Here is a 19,970-nt window from a genome sequence, read left to right as displayed (position 1 = left end):
CTAAGGAATCAAACCCGGGGCTTCATGCATGCTAGACAAACACTCTACCATTGAGCCACATTCCCAGCCCTAGGTAGTGTTTGAGTAGTTGAGTAGTAGCTTTATGTATTTTTAAATTTGTAATGCATCATGATTTTCAGGTTATTTTATAAATATTTATGTTCTGCATAGATAATTTTCTCCATGAGAGTAATATAACTGAATTTGTAAGCTAGTGATCCCATCTTTTTTTCTTTTTTGGTCTGTCATGGAGCTTGAACTCTGGACCTGGGCACTGTCCCTGAGCTCTTCAGCTCAAGGCTAGCACTCTGCCACTTAAGCCATAGTGCCACTTCAGGTTTTCTGGTGGTTTATTGGAGATAAGAGTCTCAGAGATTTTCCTGCCCAGGCAGACTTTGAACTGTGATCCTCAGATCTCAGCCTCTTGAGTAGCTAGGATTACAGGCACCTGGCTTAGTGATCTCATTTCTTGCTACTAAACTACCAGCTTAAATAAATAATGCTACTAAAAGAAAATCCTTATCTGGTTAATTAGAGATAAGAGTCTCTCAGATTTTTCTGCTTAAGTTGGCTTTGAACCTAGATCCTCAGATCTCAGCCTCCTGAGTGGCTAGTGAGCCCACTGGTGCCCACCTACTTTCTTAACCAGCATTAAAAGTTCCACAAAGGCTTTTCTGTTTGGGAATGAAAAGTAAAGTAAGCTTGTTTTCACTTATTACTGGATTTTACAGACATTGGGAGTAGTTGGAAATATGGCTTTCTCCTGTTAAGAAGTTTTAAATTTTCAATTGATAATACAGAAATGCTGCAATTCCAAACTAAAGACTTGTGTAAATGTAGGCCCTCTTAAGGAGGGAAAATCATGTAAAGATAGGAGACAGACTCTGAAGTCAAAGGTTTAAATAGAGGTGGGGAAGTTGCTTAGTGGTAGGAATGCTTGCTGCATGCTCGAGACCCAATTCCATTACCAACATCCCCTCACTCCTCAAATTAAATGTGCCTTTTGTAGGTGAGAGTGAAAATTCTTTAGTTAATTTTTTTTTTTCGGTCGTGGGACTTGAACTCTGGTCTGGGCACTGTCCCTGAGCTCCTCAGCTCGAGGCTAGCACTCTACCACTTAAGCCACAGTGCCACTTCTGTTTTTCTGGTGGTTTATTGGAGATAAGAGTCTCACAGATTTTCCTGCCCAGGCTGGCTTTGAACTGTGATCCTTAGATCTCAGCCTCCTGAGTAGTAATACAGGCCACCAGTGCCAGGCTTTAGTTGATATTGTTAAAACTTGACTGAAATTTCTTACAAGCTAAGCATTTCAACGTTGACATCATCTGAGTTCAAGTCCTTTTTTGTTTAGGTCAATCATTGCTCCAATTTGCTGTGCTTTCAACTCAGAGAATATTACTGTGTTAAATTATATTTATTTGATAAACTTTTATCTTTACAAGGAGAGAAGCCACAATAACTTTTTTTTTTGGGAGGGGGGGGTTCGGTCATGGGGCCTGAACTCTGGGCCTGGGCACTGTCCCTCAGCTCTTCAGCTCAAGGCGAACCCTCTACCACTTGTGCCACAGCGCCACTTCCAGCTTTTTACTTTTTGCTTATGTGGTGCTGGGGAATCGAACTCAGGGCCTCATGCATGCAAGGCAAGCACTCTACCACTGAGCCACCTTCCCAGCCCCTAGGATTACTTTTAAGAATAAAATAGAGCCAGTACCAGTGGCTCACACCTGTAATCCTAGCTAATCAGGAGATTGAGATGCAAGGATCACAGTTCAAAGCCAGCCTGGGCAGGAAAGTCTATGAGACTCTTATCTTCAATTAACCACCAGAAAACCAGAAGTGGCTTCATAGCTCTAGTGGTAGAAAGCTGAAGAGCTCAGGGAAAGCACTCAAGCCCAGAGTTCAAGCCCCATGACGGACAAAAAAAAAGAACAAAATAGTATTTTTTTTCTTTTCTTTTCTTTTTCTTTTTTTTTTTTTTTTTGCTAGTCTTGGGGTTCTAATTCAGGGCCTGGGCACTGTTCCTGAGCTTCTTTTGCTCAAGGCTAGTATTCTACCACTTGAGCCACAGTGCCACTTTTGGCTTTTTCTGTTTACTGAGGAATTGAATCCAGGGCTTCATGCATGGTAGGCTAGCACTCTACCACTAAGTCACATTCCCAGCCCATAAGTTCTTTTTTTAATTTAATTTTTATTTTTTTTTTTTCTGTGTGGGGGATGAAGCCTATATAGCCTTTAGTATTCTAGTTGATCATTTTTTCCACTGAGTCAATCTCTATACTTTTTAATGTTAGGGGAAAAATGAGGTAATTTATTAGAGCAAGGCTAAAAAATGTTGGCATTTTTAGTTTAGGTCACTAAACCAACTGAGGGACATTGATGAAAATGAACTACTCAAAGGCAGTGATGGGGAGAGAGGGAATAAGAGGAGAAGAGGGATTCCAGCTAAGCAAAAGGAAAGAAATGTACATATCACCCGATTTGGAAGAAATAATTGTAGAAATAATTGTCAAAGTTTATGGAATTCACAAACTTTATAGACCATGGTAGTGACAGTTTGCGTTGTGAAGGTTAAAATGTGTTTGTGACTTAAACTATCACTATCCCACAATTCTGTGAAATTTGTGAAATTTATGTAATCAATAAAAAAATTATTAAAAATGTTGGCATTAGCCCGGTGCTGGTGGCTCAATCCTGTAATCCTAGCTACTCAGGAGGCTGAGATCTGAGGATTGTGGTTCAAAGCCCAGGCAGTAAAGGCAATAAAACTCTTACCTCCAATAAACCTCCAGAAAATGGGAAGTAGCACTGTGACTCAAGTGGTAGAGAGATAGCTTTGAGTAGAAGATCTGAGGGATAGCGCTCAGGTCCAAAGTTCAAGTCCCATGACCAACCAAAAAAAAGGTTGGCATTTATCAGCTGAAGAGCTGGTGGACAGCGGCCAGGCCCAGAGTTCAGGCCCCACGACCAGAACCAAAAAAAAAAAAAAAAAATATATATATATATATATATATATATATATATATATGGAAATAATAGATAACAGAATGCTTAGTGTTTGTTTCCTGACCTGTTTTGCACAGGTTATTCTGTACACTCTGCTAAGCCAAGAGAGAAGAGCAGATCCAGAGGCTGGCTTGCTTCTCTACCTCAAGACTGGCCAGATGTACCCTGTGCCTGCCAAACATCTAGATAAAAGAGGTTGAGCTGGTTGCTTTGTTTTCTCTTCTCTGGGGCCCCTCCCTCTACCTTTGGGCAATAGTTTTAAACCTGACAATTAGCTTCCTATTCTTGCTCAGTGTGCTATAAATTGTAATTTGTGCTTGTAGTTTTTTTTTTTTAAGTCGTGGGGCTTGAGCTCTTTAGCTCAAGGCTAATGCTCTACCACTTGAGCCACAGCCCCATTTCCAGCTTTTTCTACTTATGTGGTGCTGAGGAATTGAACCCAAGGCCTCATGCATGCAAGGCAAGCGCTCTACCACTGAGACACCTTCCCAGCCCCAAGTTGTTGTTTCAAGAAATTAGCAAGTGGACAAAAACTTCAAGAAAATGTCCCAGAGTATAACCTGTAATAGCTATTGTAACTTGGTGGGAAGTATAAGAAAAGTTTGTCCTCTACTCTGTTTCTTTTCTTTTTCTTTTTTTTGGGTCTGGTCATAGGGCCTGAACTCTGGGCCTGGGCACTGTCCCTCAGCTCTTCAGCTCAAGGCTAGCGCTTTACCACTTGAGCCACAGCGCCACTTCCAGCTTTTTTCTTTTTGCTTATGTGGTGCTGAGGAATGGAACCCAGGGCCTCAGGCATGCAAGGCAAGCGCTCTACCACTGAGCCACCTTCCCAGCCCCTACTCTTTGTTTCTTAATCTGAAAGTTATTATTGATAGATTAGAAAAGTTGTAATAGTTTGTGAAGGTCTTTTAATGACCCACTTTCCCTGATAGAATTATTAAAGCTAAGGAACCAGATGGCGTTCTCCTTGCTGCACCGTTTCAGCATGTGTACTGGACAGAAGAGGACACAGCTTGCCTCTTTGCCAGAAATCACTGAGGACAAGAAAACCTGTGAATACTGTTCACAAATAAGCAACTGTGCCCTGTATAGCAGGTAAATACTACCTTTCCAAAGCATATTTCAAGTTGAATGTGAGCTCAGCTCAGGAATTTAACATTGGTGGTTGGTGTGGCGTTGGTGATTCCATATTGTTTATTTTATTTTACAGTGTTTTGCTATATAGTATTTATACAATGAAGAGACCAGAAAGTTAAAAGTACTCACTTTATTTTGTGTTTTCTTTTTGTTGTATATGTGCCAGTGCTGATGTATGAACTCAGTACTGGTCACTGTTTTTCAACTTTATTTTTTTGTCGGTTGTGGGGCCTGAACTCTGGGCCTGGGTACTGTCCCTCAGCTCTTCAGCTCAAGGCTAGTGCCTTGTACTACTACTTCAACCACAGTGCCACTTTCAGCTTTTTCTGCTTATGTGGTGCTAAGGAATTGAACCCAGGGTCTCATGCATGCAAGGCAAGCACTCTACCATTGAGCCACCTTCCCAGCCCTGTCTTTTAATTTTTTCCTTCAAGTGTGTATACTGAAGTTCAGTTGCTGCTTACTGAAGGCAATGATGGAGTATTGAATTTCTTACACATTCTGTTTTATAAAAAGCCATGGGGTAACTGGGTGCTGGTGACTCATGCCTGTAATCCTAGCTACTCAGGAGGCTGATATCTGAGGATTGCTGTTTGAAGGCAACCCAGGCAGGAAAGTCCAATGAGACTCTTATCTTCAACTAATCACAGAAAAAGCCAGAAGTGACACTGGCTCAAGTGGTAGAGTGCTAACCTTGAACAAAAGACTCCAGGGACAGTGCCCAGGCCCAGAGTTCAAGTCCCAAGTCCGGCAAAAAAAAGAAAAAATCCATGTGGCTTATTAGATTGTTGGAGTGACTTTTAAGGAAAAAGGCTGTGGTTGAATTGGGATAGTAATTTAAAATGTTTACTTACTTTAGAAAAGGTCATTTTATAGCCAACCAGCAAAATGTTTTAAGTACCACTCCAACTTGGAGCTAGAGGGATGAACTGAAGGCCTGCGCAAACCCTCTTTCGCTGAGCGCTACCTCCTCTAACTTGCAACTTTTTTTAGAGCAATTGAACAACAGGTAGAGCACAGTTCAGTCCCAGAGACGATGCTGTCAAAAATAAAAGAAGAGACCCAGCATCTGAAGCTTTCACACTTGGAGTACTTCAGCATTTGGTGCCTAATGTTAACTCTGGAGTCACAATCAAAAGATAACAGAAAGAATCACCAAAATATCTGGTTACTGCCTGCTTCTGAAATGTAAGTAGTCTGCTCTATGCTGCAAAGTCCTTTTAATTTCGTTAGTTAATATGATGGCAATCAAGATTCCTGACAAATAGGAGCTAGGATGTGAGCTCATTTATTCATGAAAACCCTCATGGCTGCCCATGAATTGCATTTAAGTAGAACATCATTTCTCTGTATGTTCTGTGTCACAGTTGTTAGTAATAAGCTTCCTATAGGTTAAGTATGTCTCAAGAAACTGTACTTTAAAAAATGAGTAGTTAAGGAATTGGTGCTATAGCTTAAGTGGTAGAGCGCTCGCCTTGAGCTGAAGAGTGCAGGGACAGTGCCCAGGCCCAGAGTTCAAGCCCCACAACCGACAAAAAACAATCCTTTTGGGAGTGGCGCTGTGGCTCAAGCCGTAGAGCGCTGCCTTGAGTTGAAGAGCTGAGGGACAGCGCCCAAGCCCAGAGCTCAAGCCCCACAACCGACCAAAAAATAAAAGTAGAAATAAAAAATGAGTAGTGAAGTCTTTATTATCAATGGTATCAGTATAAATTTGAGGATATCTTTTTTTTTTTGGTCAGGTGTGGGGCTTGAACTCTGGGCCTGGGCGCTATCCCTCAGCTCTTCAGCTCAAGGCCAACGCTCTACCACTTGAGCCACAGCACCACTTCCAGTTTTCTGGTAATTTATTGAAGATAAAAGTCTTAAAGCCTTTCCAGCCTGGACTAGCTTTGAACCTCGATCCTCAGATCTCAGCCCCTGAGTAGCTAGGATTATAGGTGGGAGCCACCGACATCCAGCCTGAGGAGATCTTTTTTTGCCAGTCACAGGGCTTGAACTCTGGGCCTTTGCTCTATCCCTCAGCTCTTCAGCTCAAGGCTAGTGCTCTACCTCTTGAGCCACAGCACCATTTCTGGTTTTCTGAGTGATTTATTGGAGATAGGAGTCTCATGGACTTTTCTTGCCTGGGCTGGCTTTGAACCACAGTCCTCAGATCTCAGCCTCCTGAGTAGCTAGGATTACAAGTGTGAGCCATCCCCAGAAGCCTGAGGATATCTTAAGGCAAATTTTTATGTATTGGTAGTGTTAGGAAAATGGAGGAGAAAGGAAGGAAACAGGCTAGGATTGTGTTGAGGAACAGCAAGCTGCATAGCCTTCCCACAAGCTCTACCATTTGAGCCATACTCTGAGCCCTTTTTGCTTCAGATAAGGTCTCAGGTTTTTGCCCAGGGCCAACAACAGCATTCAGTTCTTCTACCTAGGACCTACCTTGTAACTGGGATCACAGGGCTGTGCCAACATACCTACATTATTGGTTGAGGTGATATGGAGTCTTGGTAACTTTTCTCAAGCTGAGCTGAGAAACAGGCAAACAAATAGTGGGAAAATACAAATACAATGGATTTACATAGGATATGAATGAAAGATTTTCTTGTCTCTTTCACAGGGAGGAGAAAGGCAACTGCATTGGAAACCTGGTCAGAATAGGACACGTACAGAGAGTTTGTGATGGGCAGTACTTACATAACTTCCAGCGTAAAGGTGGTGCCATACCTCTCACCAACCTAATGACAGGTGACAGGATTATTTTAAGTGGGGAAGAGAGAACACTGTTTGCTTTGTCTAAGGGATATGTGAAGATGATTAACAAGACAGCAGTAACCTGCTTACTAGACAGGTAATGAAATCCTGCTGCTTTTGATATTAGTCAATACATAATTCATGTGGCATGGTTTTTTAATATATTCTAATAGTTACTAAGAACTGAAGAAGTAGCCTAGCATGTATGTGCACACACATGTGTTGTACAGAGATTACCACAATGAATTTTAGTTTTCATATCCTCAAAAAGAGATCTGTACTTTTCGGTATTCTCCCCATCCCCCCCATTCTTGCCAACATTTGCTGTTTGTTTTTTTGAAGGCTGCCACTTTGAGATTAGATGGAAATATTCTTTTTTTGGGGGGGGGTCCAGTTGTGGGGTCTGAACTCTGGGCCTGGGCACTGTCCCTCAGCTCTTCAGCTCAAGGCTAGCGCTTACCACTTGAGCCACAGCACCACTTCCGGCTTTTTTCTTTTTGCTTATGTGGTGCTGAGGAATCGAACCCAGGGCCTCAGGCATGCAAGGCAAGCACTCTACCACTGAGCCACCTTCCCAGCTCCGGAACTATTCTTTTATAGTTAAGAATGTTGAACTTTTTTTTTTTTTGTTTTGTTGGTTGTGGGGCTTGAACTCTGGGCCTAGGCATTATCCCTGAGCTCTTCAGCTCAAGGCAAGTGCTCTACTACTTCTGGTTTTCTAGTGGTTAATTGGAGATAAGAGTTTCATGAACTTTCCTACCTGGGCTGGCTTTGAACTGCATTCCTCAGATCTCAGTCTCCTGAGTAGCTAGGATTACAGGCATGAGTCATCAGTATCCAGTTGAGATTTTTGCCCTTTGTATGAGTTGTCTCTTGGTTTTGGTGATTGTTTCTTTTACTGTGCAGAAAATCTTTAAGAGATTCCCAGTTGTCAGTTAGTGTTCGCATTCTCTTTAAGCATCTAGAGACTTATTCAGAAAAAAAAAATTACCAGAGTTTTTTGTACATTTTCCTGCAGTAGATTTACAATTCAGATCTTGCTTTGAGCTTTTTGATCCAAGTGGAGTTGATTTGTGTATAGGGTGAGAGATAGAGAGGCTCAGTTTCATCATCTGAATGTAAGTGGCCAGTTTTCCAAGCACCATTTGTTGCAGAGGTTGTCTTTCCTCCACTGTATATTCTTGGTTCTTTGGTCACAAATTAGTTGGTTGTAAATGTGTGGTTCTATTCCTGAATGTTCTGGTCTTTAGGGCTATTTTTGTGAGAGTACCAGGCTGTTTTGACTCATGTATATTTGTGTTGCTGTTTAGGAACTTGTCGGTACTCCCAGAATCAACTTTATTCAGATTAGACCAGGAAGAAAAAAATTGTGATGTAGATACCCCATTAGGAAATCTCTCTAAATTGATGGAAAACACCAATGCCAGGTTTGTAATGATGAATGAATCTAAATTCCTCCCCACTTTTATAAGGAATATTACTAAAAGTACTTCCTTTCTTTTCAGCAAAAAGCTTCGAGATTTAATCATTGACTTCCAGGAACCTCAGTTCATACCCTACCTCAGTTCTGTTCTCCCCCATGATGCAAAGGACACAGTTGCCAACATACTGAAGGGTATGCCATACCAGCACTTCAATTTTTCTTTCTTCTATTTATAAAGTAAATGACTCTATAGTTTACATTCTTAATAGTTAATGAGATTTTGAACTTATAATGATTAGACAGAAACTCTTAGAAATGGTTTATGTCCTTAAAGATCATCATAAGATTGTTTTACTTTGAAAAGTTATTGCTGAACAGACTGATACAGACTGCTTTTCTTTTTCTCTTTTCTTTTCTCTTCTTTTTTTGTCAGTTATGGGGCTTGAACTTGGCCTGGGAGCTGTCCCTCAGCTCTTCAGCTCAAGGTGAGCCCTCTACCACTTGAGCCACAGCACCACTTCCGGTTTTCTAGTGGTTTATTGGAGATAAGAGTCTCATGGACTTTCCTGCCTGGACTAGCTTTGAACCACGATCCTCAGATCTCAGCCTTCTGAGTAGCTAGGATTACAGGCATGAGCCATGGATGCCCAGCTTCTTGAGCTTCTTTTTGCTCAAGAATAGCAAAACCCCTAGAACCACAGTGCCACTTCTGTCTGATTTTTTCTGTTTAGGTGGTACTGAGAAATCGAACCCAGGGCTTCATGCATGCTAGGCAAGTGCACTACACTAAGCCATATTCCCAGCCTGAGAAGGAAAGAATTTGTTCACTGAAATTCTTTTTTTTTTTTTTTGCTGGTCCCCGGTGGTATGTCAGCATTTGCGCCCGAGGCTAGTGCTACTGCTCTACCCCTTTGAGCTGCAGTGCCATTTCAGGCTTTTTGGTAGTTTATTGGAGATAAGAGTCTCAGACTTCCTGCTCGTGTTGGCTTTGAACTTGAATCCTCAGATCTCATCCTCTTGAGTAGCTAGGATTACAAATGTGAGCCACCAATGCCCAGCTGGAATTCAGTTTAATTTTGTTTTTCTTGTTATGTTTTCATTTAAATGTAGGTTTGAATAAGCCTCAGAGGCAAGCGATGAAAAAGGTTCTTCTTTCCAGAGACTACACGCTCATCGTGGGTATGCCTGGGACAGGAAAGACAACCACAATATGTACTCTCGTAAGGTTCTTGTTGTTATTCTGAGAAACTACATATGTAGATCAGTTTCTTCTCAGTTCAAAGATTCTCATATATGATTTCAAAAGGACTAGATTTTTTTTTAGGTCTAGATTTTAATTTTTTAAAAAAATCATTTTTTTGGCCAGACGCTTATGGCTCATGCCTATAATCCTAGCTACTCAGATGGCTGAGATCTGAGGCTCACCGTTTGAAGCTAGCCCAGGAAGAAAAGTCCCAGTGAGACTCTTATCTTCAGTAAACCACTCAAAAACCAAAAATGGTGCTGTGGCTCAAGTCGTAGAGTGCTATCCTTGAATACAGGGGCAGCACCCAGGCCCTGAGTTCAAGGCCCATAACCCTCTTCCCACCCCCCCCCCCAAAATCATTATTTCAATTTAAGTTTTTAGAATGATATGAGAAATAATAAAGCTGAATTACAAATAATTGCAATAAGTTTTAGATACCTTGCATTTAGAATTTCTTAAAAATCTTCCCTTTTTTTTTTTTGTCAGTCATGGGGCTTGAATTCTGGGCATGGGCGCTGTCCCTGAGCTCTTCAGCTCAAGGCCAGTGCTCTACCACTACAACGCCACTTCTGGTTTTCGAGTGGTTTATTGGAGATAAGAGTCTCATGGACTTTCCTGCCTGGGCTGGCTTTGAACCACGATCCTCAGATCTCAGCCTCCTGGGTAGCTAGGATTACAGGTGAGCTCTTCAGCTCAAGGCTAGCACTCTATCACTTGAGCCACAACGTCATTTCTGGCTTTTTCTGTTTTATGTGGTACTGAAGAATGGAATGCAGGGCCTCATGCATGCAAGGCAAACTCTCTACCACTGAGCCATCTTCCTAGCCCTTAAAGACCTTTCTGTTGGTGATGTATGATATGTCATTGTATGTTTTCTTTTCCCTTCAAAAATGAGTTAGCAATGAAATAGATTTTCAAGTTGATTTTTTTAAATGTTATTAAATTTCTAAGCAGTCAATCATAATGATCATACCAACTTCTTATTAGTTGCTACTTTTTAATCATACACTTGAAAGTTTACTTATTAAACTTTATTAGCCCTTGCAAGGTATTTTTTGTTGTTTTTAATATTTTTTAGTATATATAATAAAAAGTAATGTATTATTAATACATGCTTAATAATGTAATAATAATGCATATGATTTTTATAAAACATTTTTATTGTATAGTTTCTTTTTAAAGTTACTTGGCTCAGCCTTTAATGTTTCCTATTGAGTTTTCTAGCTGTGTTTGGAAAATATAAACATATTTAAAGTTGTCTGGTGTTAAAACTAATGCTGTTTTTCTTTTTCCCCCACACTAGGTAAGAATACTCTATGCCTGTGGCTTTAGTGTTTTGCTGACCAGCTATACACACTCAGCTGTTGACAATATTCTTCTGAAGTTAGCCAAGTTCAAAATAGGATTTTTGCGTTTGGGTCAGACCCAGAAGGTTCATCCAGATATCCAGAAATTTACAGAGGAGGAAATTTGCAGATCAAAGTCCATTAAATCCTTAGCTCTTCTAGAAGAACTCTACAATAGTCAAGTAAGTATACATTATTGTATGATAATACTTAATTTCTGGGTCAGGAAGGAGAGCAAAAATAGTACTCTGAGAAATTCAGTCACATTAACTAGATGTCCATATATTTATGTACTGACTGGTTTAGTGGTAGCGTATATGCTTAGCATAATATATATCTACATCTATATATTATAGGATCAATTGATTAGAGATTTTTTGTATATATATATTTTTTTTTTCTTTTTTTTTTGCTTATGTGGTGCTGAGGATGAGGAATAGAACCCAGGGCCTCATGCATGCAAGGCAAGTGCTCTACCACTGAGCCACCTTCCCAGCCCCTGTATATATTTTTACTGTAAAGATACTGTACAGAGGGGTTACAGTTAGATGAGGGTTTAGAGTTTGTTTTTTTTTCTTGCCACTCCTGGGGCTTGAACTCAAGGTCTGTCCCTGCTGCTGCTGCTGCTGCTGCTTCTCCTCCTCCTCCTTCTTTCTTCTTTCTCCTTCTCCTTCTCCTCCTTCTTTCTTCTTCTTTCTCCTTCTTCCTTCTTCTTCCTCTTCTTCCTCCTCCTCCTTCTTTTTGTCAGTCGTGGGGCCTGAACTCTGGGTCTGGGCGCTGTCCCTCAGCTCTTCAGCTCAAGGCTAGCGCTCTACCACTTGAGTCACAGCGCCACTCCCGGCTTTTTCTGCTTATGTGGTGCTGAGGAATTGAACCCAGGGCCTCATGCATGCAAGGCAAGCACTCTACCACTGAGCCACCTTCCCAGTCCTCTTTTTTTTTTTTGGCCCAAGATTGGCACTTGAGCTTGGTACCTTGGTACCTGACACTTTTGCTCATTGGCTGGCACTCTGCCAACTAAATCACACCTCCAACCTTTATTCTTTTCTTTAGAAGTGAAATGAAGTGTTTAGTTTGTTACTCAATAAATAGTTGAGTATGAAGAAATTGCTCCTGGGGCTGGGAAGGTGGTTATAGCAGTCAGTGGCAGTATATACCTATAATATCAGCACTAGGGAGGCTGAACAGAAAATAAAAGAATTTACCAATGTTTTAGAGCTGGGTATCACCTGTGTTTAGCTTTTTCGGGATTTGGGCATATCACTTGAGCTCAACATAATTCAGACCAGTGAACAACACAGTGAGGCAATGTGAAAATAATAAGCAGAAACAATGTTACCTAAGTGGAGTCATACCATCTGTAACCTTTAGAAATTGCATTTGTCTTATACTCTGCTCCTCTGCACGCTCAGAGTGTTATACAGATTAATAAGTCTATTTCCTTTTATCACTAGATATTGTTCTATAATGTGTTTTTATATCCATCAACGAAAATCTGGGGTTTAGTTTTAGGCTATTACACACAAAAGTGTTACAAGTACTCATGTACAGGGCTGGGAAGGTGGCTCAGTGGTGAGCCTCAGCACCACTTCCAGCTTTTTCTGTTTATGTGGTACTGAGGAATCAAAGCCAGGGCTTCATGCATGCTAGGTAATACTCTACCACTAAGCCACATTTGCAGCCCAAAACATTTATTTTTTTAATCTTTAAATTTAAAAAGAAAATTAAAAATGAGCTACGTTTCTTTTACATTTGACTAATGGATCTATTTTCTTTGTATTTTTTCTTTTTAGCTTATTGTTGCAACAACATGTATGGGAATAAACCATCCAATATTTTCCCGCAGAACTTTTGATTTTTGTATTGTGGATGAAGCCTCTCAAATTAGCCAACCAGTCTGCCTGGGCCCACTTTTCTTTTCACGGAGATTCGTGTTGGTAGGGGATCATCAGCAGCTGCCTCCCCTGGTGCTAAACCGAGAAGCAAGGTAGACAGATGTTTAAGTTTTGTTTCATTATTAGAACTAAGGTTCTCAGAGAGGGGTCATCTCGAATTCCTGTGCTCAAGCCATCTTTCTGCCCCTCATGCTATTTTAACCTCCTCAGCAGCTGGGACCTATATGCCACCCCATCTGGCCTTATGTTTCGATTGAAAACTGTCTTCTTTTTAAGGAGCACTGTGTGTGTATATTGAAAAACTTGAATTTGATTTTTTGGCAGAGCTCTTGGCATGAGTGAAAGCTTATTCAAGAGGCTAGAGAAGAATAAGGATGCTGTCGTACAATTGACTGTGCAGTACAGAATGAATAGGTATTTATAAATGTTCCCTGTGAGTGGTTCTCCTGGTTGCTTTTGTCTACCAAAGCTAAGATTATTTTCTGCAATTCTCTTAGCAAAATTATGTCCTTAAGTAATAAGCTGACTTATGAAGGGAAGCTGGAGTGTGGATCAGATAAAGTGGCCAACGCTGTGATTAGCCTGCCTAACTTCAAAGATGTGAAGCTGGAGCTGGAATTTTATGCTGATTATTCTGATAGTCCTTGGCTGGTCGGAGTATTTGAGCCAAACAATCCTGTTTGTTTTCTTAATACAGACAAGGTAAAAAGATTTTTTTAAAAAAAGTTTTTCCCCTCTTATGCCAATATTTAAATGTCTCAGCTTGCATCAATATTCTTTGTTGGATTTTGTCAGTCAAGGGCAAACTAGCTCTGCTTCTGATCTACATAAAGGTTTTTTACTTCAGTTGGCTCAGGTATCTTTGGGAGATTTAGTCCAGCGGATGGTGGATGTCAAAATTGACTTGGGTTGGGCACTGGTGGTTCTTATAATCCCAGCTACTCAGGAGGCTGAGATCTGAGGATCAAGGTTCAAAGCCAGCTTAGTAAAGTCTGTGAGACTTTTATCTTCAGTTATCGTTTTTTTTTGGGGGGGTCTGGTCGTGGGGCCTGAACTCTGGGCCTGGCCCTCAGCTCTCTACCACTTGAGCCGCAGCACCACTTCCGGCTTTTTTCTTTTTGCTTATGTGGTGCTGAGGAATCAAACCCAGGGCCTCATGCATGCAAGGCAAGCGCTCTACTACTGAGCTATCTTCCCAGCCCTATCTTCAGTTATCTTAAAGTTAAACTTTTATCTCCAGAAGTGGAATGGTGGTAGAGCACTAGCCTTGAGCAAAAAAAGCTCAGGGACATGCCCCAGCCCAGAGTTCAAGCTCCAAGACTGGGGTTTATGTATGCGAGCACGCACACACACACACACAATAATAAATTGACTTTGTTTTCATCACTGGGAATTGAACCTAGGGCCTTGAGCAGGCTACGTATCCAACCACTGAGCTACATCCCCATTCCCAAACTGACTTTTTTTTTTTTTGCCAGTTGTGGGACTTTAACTCAGGGCCTGGGCACTGTCCCTGAGCTTTTTTTGCTCAAGGCTCTACCACTTGAGCCACAGCGCCACTTCCAGCTTTTTCTGAGTATGTGGTACTGAGGAATTGAACCCAGGTCTTCCTGCAGGCTAGACAAGCACCCTACTAAGCCACCATCCCCACCCTGACATTAAAAATGGTACTGGGGTTCGAACTCAGGGCTTAAGAGGTCCTAGGCAAATATTCTGCTACTTGAGCCAGGCCTTCAGTTCCTTTTGGTTTTAGTTATTTTTCAGATAGGTTTTTGAATTTTTGCCCAGAACAGGTGTGGGATCTGAATCTCCTACCCTCCTTTCTTCCAGAGTACCTGGGGAGACAGGAACACACTGACACACAGTTTACTTGTGGAGATTGAGTCTTACTAACTTCTTGGATTGGCCTTAAGCCTTAATCCTATTGATTTTTACCTCTTAAGTAAATGACCCCATGCCAACAAACAGTCCACATGGATGTTCCATACCTGTGATCCCAGCTACAAGGCAGGAATATATAAGATGACCTAGGTCTGAAGCTGACTCTAGACAAAAATCAAAGACCCTATCTAGGAACAAAAAACTGTAAAACCACAAATGGACTGGGAACATGGCGCAAGTGGGAAAACACCTACCTAGCAAATGTAAGGCCCTGAATTTATACTCCAGTATTGTCAAAAATAAAAAGGTAAAAAAGGACTTGCTTTTAGAGCTAGAAATGGTGGCTCACACCCAGGCCCAGAGTTCAGGCCCTACAACCAACAAAAAATTAAAAATAAAAAAATATATATATATATGATGGAGGATACCTAATAATAGAGCAGCCCTTGGAAGTCAAGTAGAGCTTGGGGACCTTTTTTTTTTTTTTTGCTGTGTTACCTATATAAAAGTCATAAGAAAACATACAGAGCTTTGACATTAGAGCCAGAGCTATGTTTGGATTGTGGATGTGTGGGTTTATTGAGAGGTCATGGGCAAGTCACTGTCTTTTCTGTCCGATTCCTGTACAATGGGAGGTGACAGAGTAAAGCATGGATGTGTGGTGTAGAGTGGGCCTTGCTAGAAGTGGTGCCTGGGTCCCTCTTTCATTGTGTGTTGCTTCCTCAGCTCTTTACTCATGTACATGCATGTGCATACATGCATGCCAGTACTGGCGTTGAACTCATGCCCTTGTGCTATCCTTAACTTTTTTTTTTATGAAGGTTAACACTGTCACTTCTGGCTTTTTACTGGTGAACTGGAGATAGGAGGTCTCACAAGTGTGTCTAAACTGTCTTCAAACTGGGATTCTCGGGGCTTGGGAAGGTGGCTCAGTGGTAGAGTGCTTGCCTTGCATGCATGAAGCCCTGGGTTCGATTCCTCGGTACCACATAAACAGAAAAAGCTGGAAGTGGTGCTGTAGCTCAAGTAGCTAGAATGCTAGCCTTGAGCTGAAGAGCTGAGGGACAGCGCCTCAGAGTTCAGGCCCACGACCAGCAAAAAAAAAAGAAAAACAAAAAAAAACTGGGATTCTCGATCTCAGCCTCCTGAGTAGCTAGGATTATAGTTATGAGTCACCAGCTCCTGACTCAGATTTACTAATTTTCTGTTGCTGCTTTCACCTTCTGCTATGAAGACAGCATCTTTCTTGTATCTGCAGATCTTGGAGTAAAGTCTCACTGGAAAACTGAGCATTCCCAGAAATCTTCAACTTTGGAGATGTTATTAAACAAGCTACATATTTTTCTACTTAGGTTCCAGCACCTGAGCAAGTGGAAAAAAGTGGTGTGAGCAACTTAACAGAGGCCCAAATCATAGTTTTCCTGACGTCAATTTTTATTAAGGTAATTGAGAATGTTCAAGGCTAATCAGCATGCAGGTGCAGAGCACTTGTGTAATATTTGAGATCTGGGATTAACTCTTGTTTATGACGACAATGGGCCTAATACCCATAGTGTTTATTTGGAAGAAAATTTGTCTCAGACAGGTAATTTTTTTTTAATGGCATTTAGGGTTTCCCTTGAGGATAATTTCAAAACACCCTCGAGTCAATTTGATAGGGTGTTGGCAGCTTCTGTATCAGGTGTATGCAGTGAAAGGCATTCGGAAGGCGGTAGCTTTGAGTGGCAGTACTTCTTTTAGGTGATATACAGACCACTGTGCTCTAAAAGCTGCAGGAGCAATGGCCAAGCATTTGTTTCTTTTCTTTTATATATGATTTTTCATTGTAAAAATACCGTGCAGAGGGGTTACAGTTACATGAGTGAGGTAATGAGTACATTTCCTGTTGAGCATTGTTACCTCCTCCTTTGTTTTTCTATGTAATTTTTTATTGTGATTAAGTAATTACATAAATTTCACAAATTTCAAAGTATTGTGAGATAGTGATACACATTCTAACCTTCATGAGGCAAATGGTCCTTATTGTGGTCTACAGAGTTTGTGAATTCTATGAACTTAGACACTACAACTATTTCTTCCACATGGAGTGGTATGTACATTTCTTTCCTTTTGCTTAGTGTTAGTTGTTCCCTCTGTCCCTCTTAATCCTTCCTCCCATCGCTGCCCTTGAGTTGCTTAGCTTGTTTTAATTAATGCCCAATGCAGCATTGATGGCCTCCTCTGTTGTATGTTTTCCCATTTCCCTCTGATTCTGTGTCCTTCTCCTAGCTTCCCTCAGATGTACGCATATATATATAGCTTATATGTGGTCAACAACATGAGGTCATTTAGTAATGATTCGACAAGATGGATGGAGGTCCTATGTTTCTTGAGTCCTGTTTACTTTGTTGTATCTCCTTGCATTTTGTATTTAACATCCGCATATCAGGGAGACCATGTGCCATTTGTCTCTTTGCTGTTGGCTTACCTCTCTTAATGATTTTTTCTAGTTCTATCCATTTCCCTGCAAATGCCATTATTTTGTCCTTTCCAATGGCTGCCTAATATTCCATTGTATATAGGTACCACAATTTGTGGATCCATTAAGTATTTGTCTCTTTATGAGAAATGAGGATATTTATTTATTTACTTATTGCCAGTCCTCGGGTTTGAACTCTGGGCCTGGGTGCTGTCCCTGGGCTCCCTTTACTCAAGGCAAGCACTCTATCACTTGAGCTACCGCACCGCTTCTGGCTTTTTCTGGGATTAATTGGAAATAGAGTCTCTTGGACTTTCCTGCCCCAGGTGGGTTCGAACCATGATCCTCATCTTAGCCTTCTGAGTAACTAGAATTAAAGGCATAAGCCACTGGTTCTCCACTGGACATTGGTTTAGAGCAAATGTAATGCTTGTACACTCAGATAAGAGTACCTATTGTGAACATCAGTTGGGCAGATAACGTAAACCTGTAGCTTAATAAATTGAGCAAAGTTTAAAGGACTTAAAAATCAGGATTTTTTAATTTTAAATGTGTCCTCTTCCATAGGCTGGTTGTGATCCCTCTGATATTGGTATAATTGCACCATATCGTCAGCAGTTAAAGATCATCAATGATTTATTGGCACGTTCTTCTGTTGGGATGGTGGAAGTTAATACAGTGGACAAATACCAAGGAAGAGATAAAAGAATCATCCTGGTGTCTTTTGTCAGAAGCAATAAGGACGGAACTGTAAGTTCATTGCAGTTTTGCATTTGCTTCTGATTCCTTTGTGGCAGTTCTCTATTTCTCTGTCTGTTCCCTCTTTTTGCTGGATTTTTTTTTGTTTTCTTTTGGTGGTGTTAATGCTTGACCTCTGGGCCTTGCCCTTCTTAGTCAGACCTAAAACCTTGTGCCAGTTAGGCACAAAGCAAAGCAAATAAGCAAAAATGTACACATACATGAAATTTAACATCTTAACCCATTTACACTATATACTTCAATAGTATTAGGATGTTCTCACTGCTCTTTTTTTTTTGGGGGGGGGTCTTGTCGTGGGGCCTGAACTCTGGGCCTGGGCGCTATCCCTCAGCTCTTCAGCTCAAGGCTAGTGCTCTACCGCTTGAGCCACAGCGCCACTTCCGGCTTTTTTCTTTTTGCTTATGTGGTGCTGAGGAATCGAACCCAGGGCCTTGAGCATGCAAGGCAAGTGCTCTACCACTGAGCCATCTTCCCAGCCCCCGTTCTCACTGCTCTTTAAGAGATCTACAGGTCAGGAACTTGTGATTCATTCCTGTAATCCTAGCTACTCTAGAGGCTGAGATCTGAAAATTGAGGTTCAAAGCCAGCCCAGGCAGTCCATGAGACTCCAACAAGAAGTCAGAAGCACAGCAGTGTCTCAAGTGGTAGAGCACTAGCCTTGAGCACAAAAGCTCAGGAACCGCCCAGGTCTTGATTCCAAGCTCTAGGACTGCCCCTCACCTTCCCCCCCACAAAAAAAAGAAAAGAAAATCTGTAGGAGCTCTGCAGTTTGCGAAGCTATAACTCTATCCTCTTTGCCATTGTACATCACTATCATTCTATCTCTGAATGTGACTTTCTAGTGCCTTACATAAGTGTAATCATACAGTATTTGTCTTTTTGCAACTGGAGTATAGCACTTAGGTTCATTCATATTATAGCAAGTAATAGCACTTCCTTTTTAAAGCTGAATAATGTTTCATTATTTAGATATATTTATCCATTCACTTTTGGATCAACATTTGGGTTGCCTTCCCTCTTGGCTACTTTACTTCCTGGATACTGCAATTGAGCCTTTTTTTAAAAAAAAAAAACATTGTTTTGTTGGTTGCAGGGCTTGAACTCAGGGCGTGGGTGCTGTCCCTGAGTTCTTTTGCTTAAACCTAGTGTTCTACCACTTTGAGGCACAGCACCACTTTTGTTTTTTGAGTGGTTAATTGGAGTTAAGAGTCTCACAGGGACTTTTCTGCCCAGGCTGGCTTTGAACAGTGATCCTCAGAGCTCAGGCTTCTGAGTAGCGAGGATTATGGATTTGAGCCAGTAATTCAGTGCCCAGCAGTTGTTTTTTTTTTTAACTGATTTTTTTTTTTTAACATTCTAATCTAATGGGCTGGGAAGGTGGCTCAGTAGTAGAGCGCTTGCCTTGCATGTCTGAGGCCCTGGGTTCGATTCCTCAGCACCACATAAGCAAAAAGAAAAAAGCTGGAAGTGGCGCTATGGCTCAAGTGGTAGAGCGCTAGCCTTGAGCTGAAGAGCTGAGGGACAGCGCCCAGGCCCAGAGTTCAGGCCCCACAAACGGACCCAAAAAAAAACAACATTCTAATCAAGTAGCTTATTTCATTATGACACTTCTTAACTTCAAGATAGTAATTTACTGGCAGCTACCTAAGTGAGACTCCTTGAGCACTATCTCAGTTTGGGTAGATAAATACTATGATTAATGAATCCCAATTATAGGGGCAAAGTTACTGTACAGTAGGTCTCCAAATATACACATACATACATATATATACACATACATACATACATATACATACATACATGTGTGTGTGTATATATATATATATACACACACACACACATGCCTTTTTTTTTTTTGGTTGGTTGTGGGGCTTGAACTCTGGGCTTAGACGCTGTCCCTGTGTTCTTTAGCTCAAGGCGAGCGCTCTACCACTTGAGCCACAGTGCCACTTCTGGTTCTCTAGTGGTTTATTGGAGATAAGAGTCTCACCGACTTTCTTGCCTGGACTAGCTCAGATCTCAGCTTCCTGAGTAGCTAGGATTACAGGCGTGAGCCACCGGCGCCCGGCTCCATATATATATA

General features: G+C 41.3%; 1 protein-coding gene across 1 annotated transcript in view; it reads left to right on the top strand.

The window, feature by feature from the left end:
- The window catches only part of Dna2 (DNA replication helicase/nuclease 2), a 30,842-nt gene that overhangs the window by 8,757 nt on the left and 2,115 nt on the right, over positions 1–19,970 (top strand). The window contains exons 7-19 of the mRNA XM_013017094.1: positions 3,081–3,198; positions 3,936–4,098; positions 5,134–5,328; positions 6,746–6,976; positions 8,190–8,306; positions 8,385–8,494; positions 9,413–9,522; positions 10,852–11,076; positions 12,688–12,881; positions 13,114–13,203; positions 13,287–13,491; positions 16,023–16,112; positions 17,696–17,878. Coding sequence (XP_012872548.1) covers positions 3,081–3,198; positions 3,936–4,098; positions 5,134–5,328; positions 6,746–6,976; positions 8,190–8,306; positions 8,385–8,494; positions 9,413–9,522; positions 10,852–11,076; positions 12,688–12,881; positions 13,114–13,203; positions 13,287–13,491; positions 16,023–16,112; positions 17,696–17,878 — 2,031 coding nt within the window. The remainder of the gene's footprint in view (positions 1–3,080; positions 3,199–3,935; positions 4,099–5,133; positions 5,329–6,745; positions 6,977–8,189; positions 8,307–8,384; positions 8,495–9,412; positions 9,523–10,851; positions 11,077–12,687; positions 12,882–13,113; positions 13,204–13,286; positions 13,492–16,022; positions 16,113–17,695; positions 17,879–19,970) is intronic.

Source organism: Dipodomys ordii, unplaced genomic scaffold, assembly GCF_000151885.1.
Source record: "Dipodomys ordii isolate 6190 unplaced genomic scaffold, Dord_2.0 Scaffold34, whole genome shotgun sequence".
In the NCBI taxonomy this organism is placed as follows: domain Eukaryota; kingdom Metazoa; phylum Chordata; class Mammalia; order Rodentia; family Heteromyidae; genus Dipodomys; species Dipodomys ordii.
This window is presented reverse-complemented; position numbering and strand designations above follow the sequence as displayed.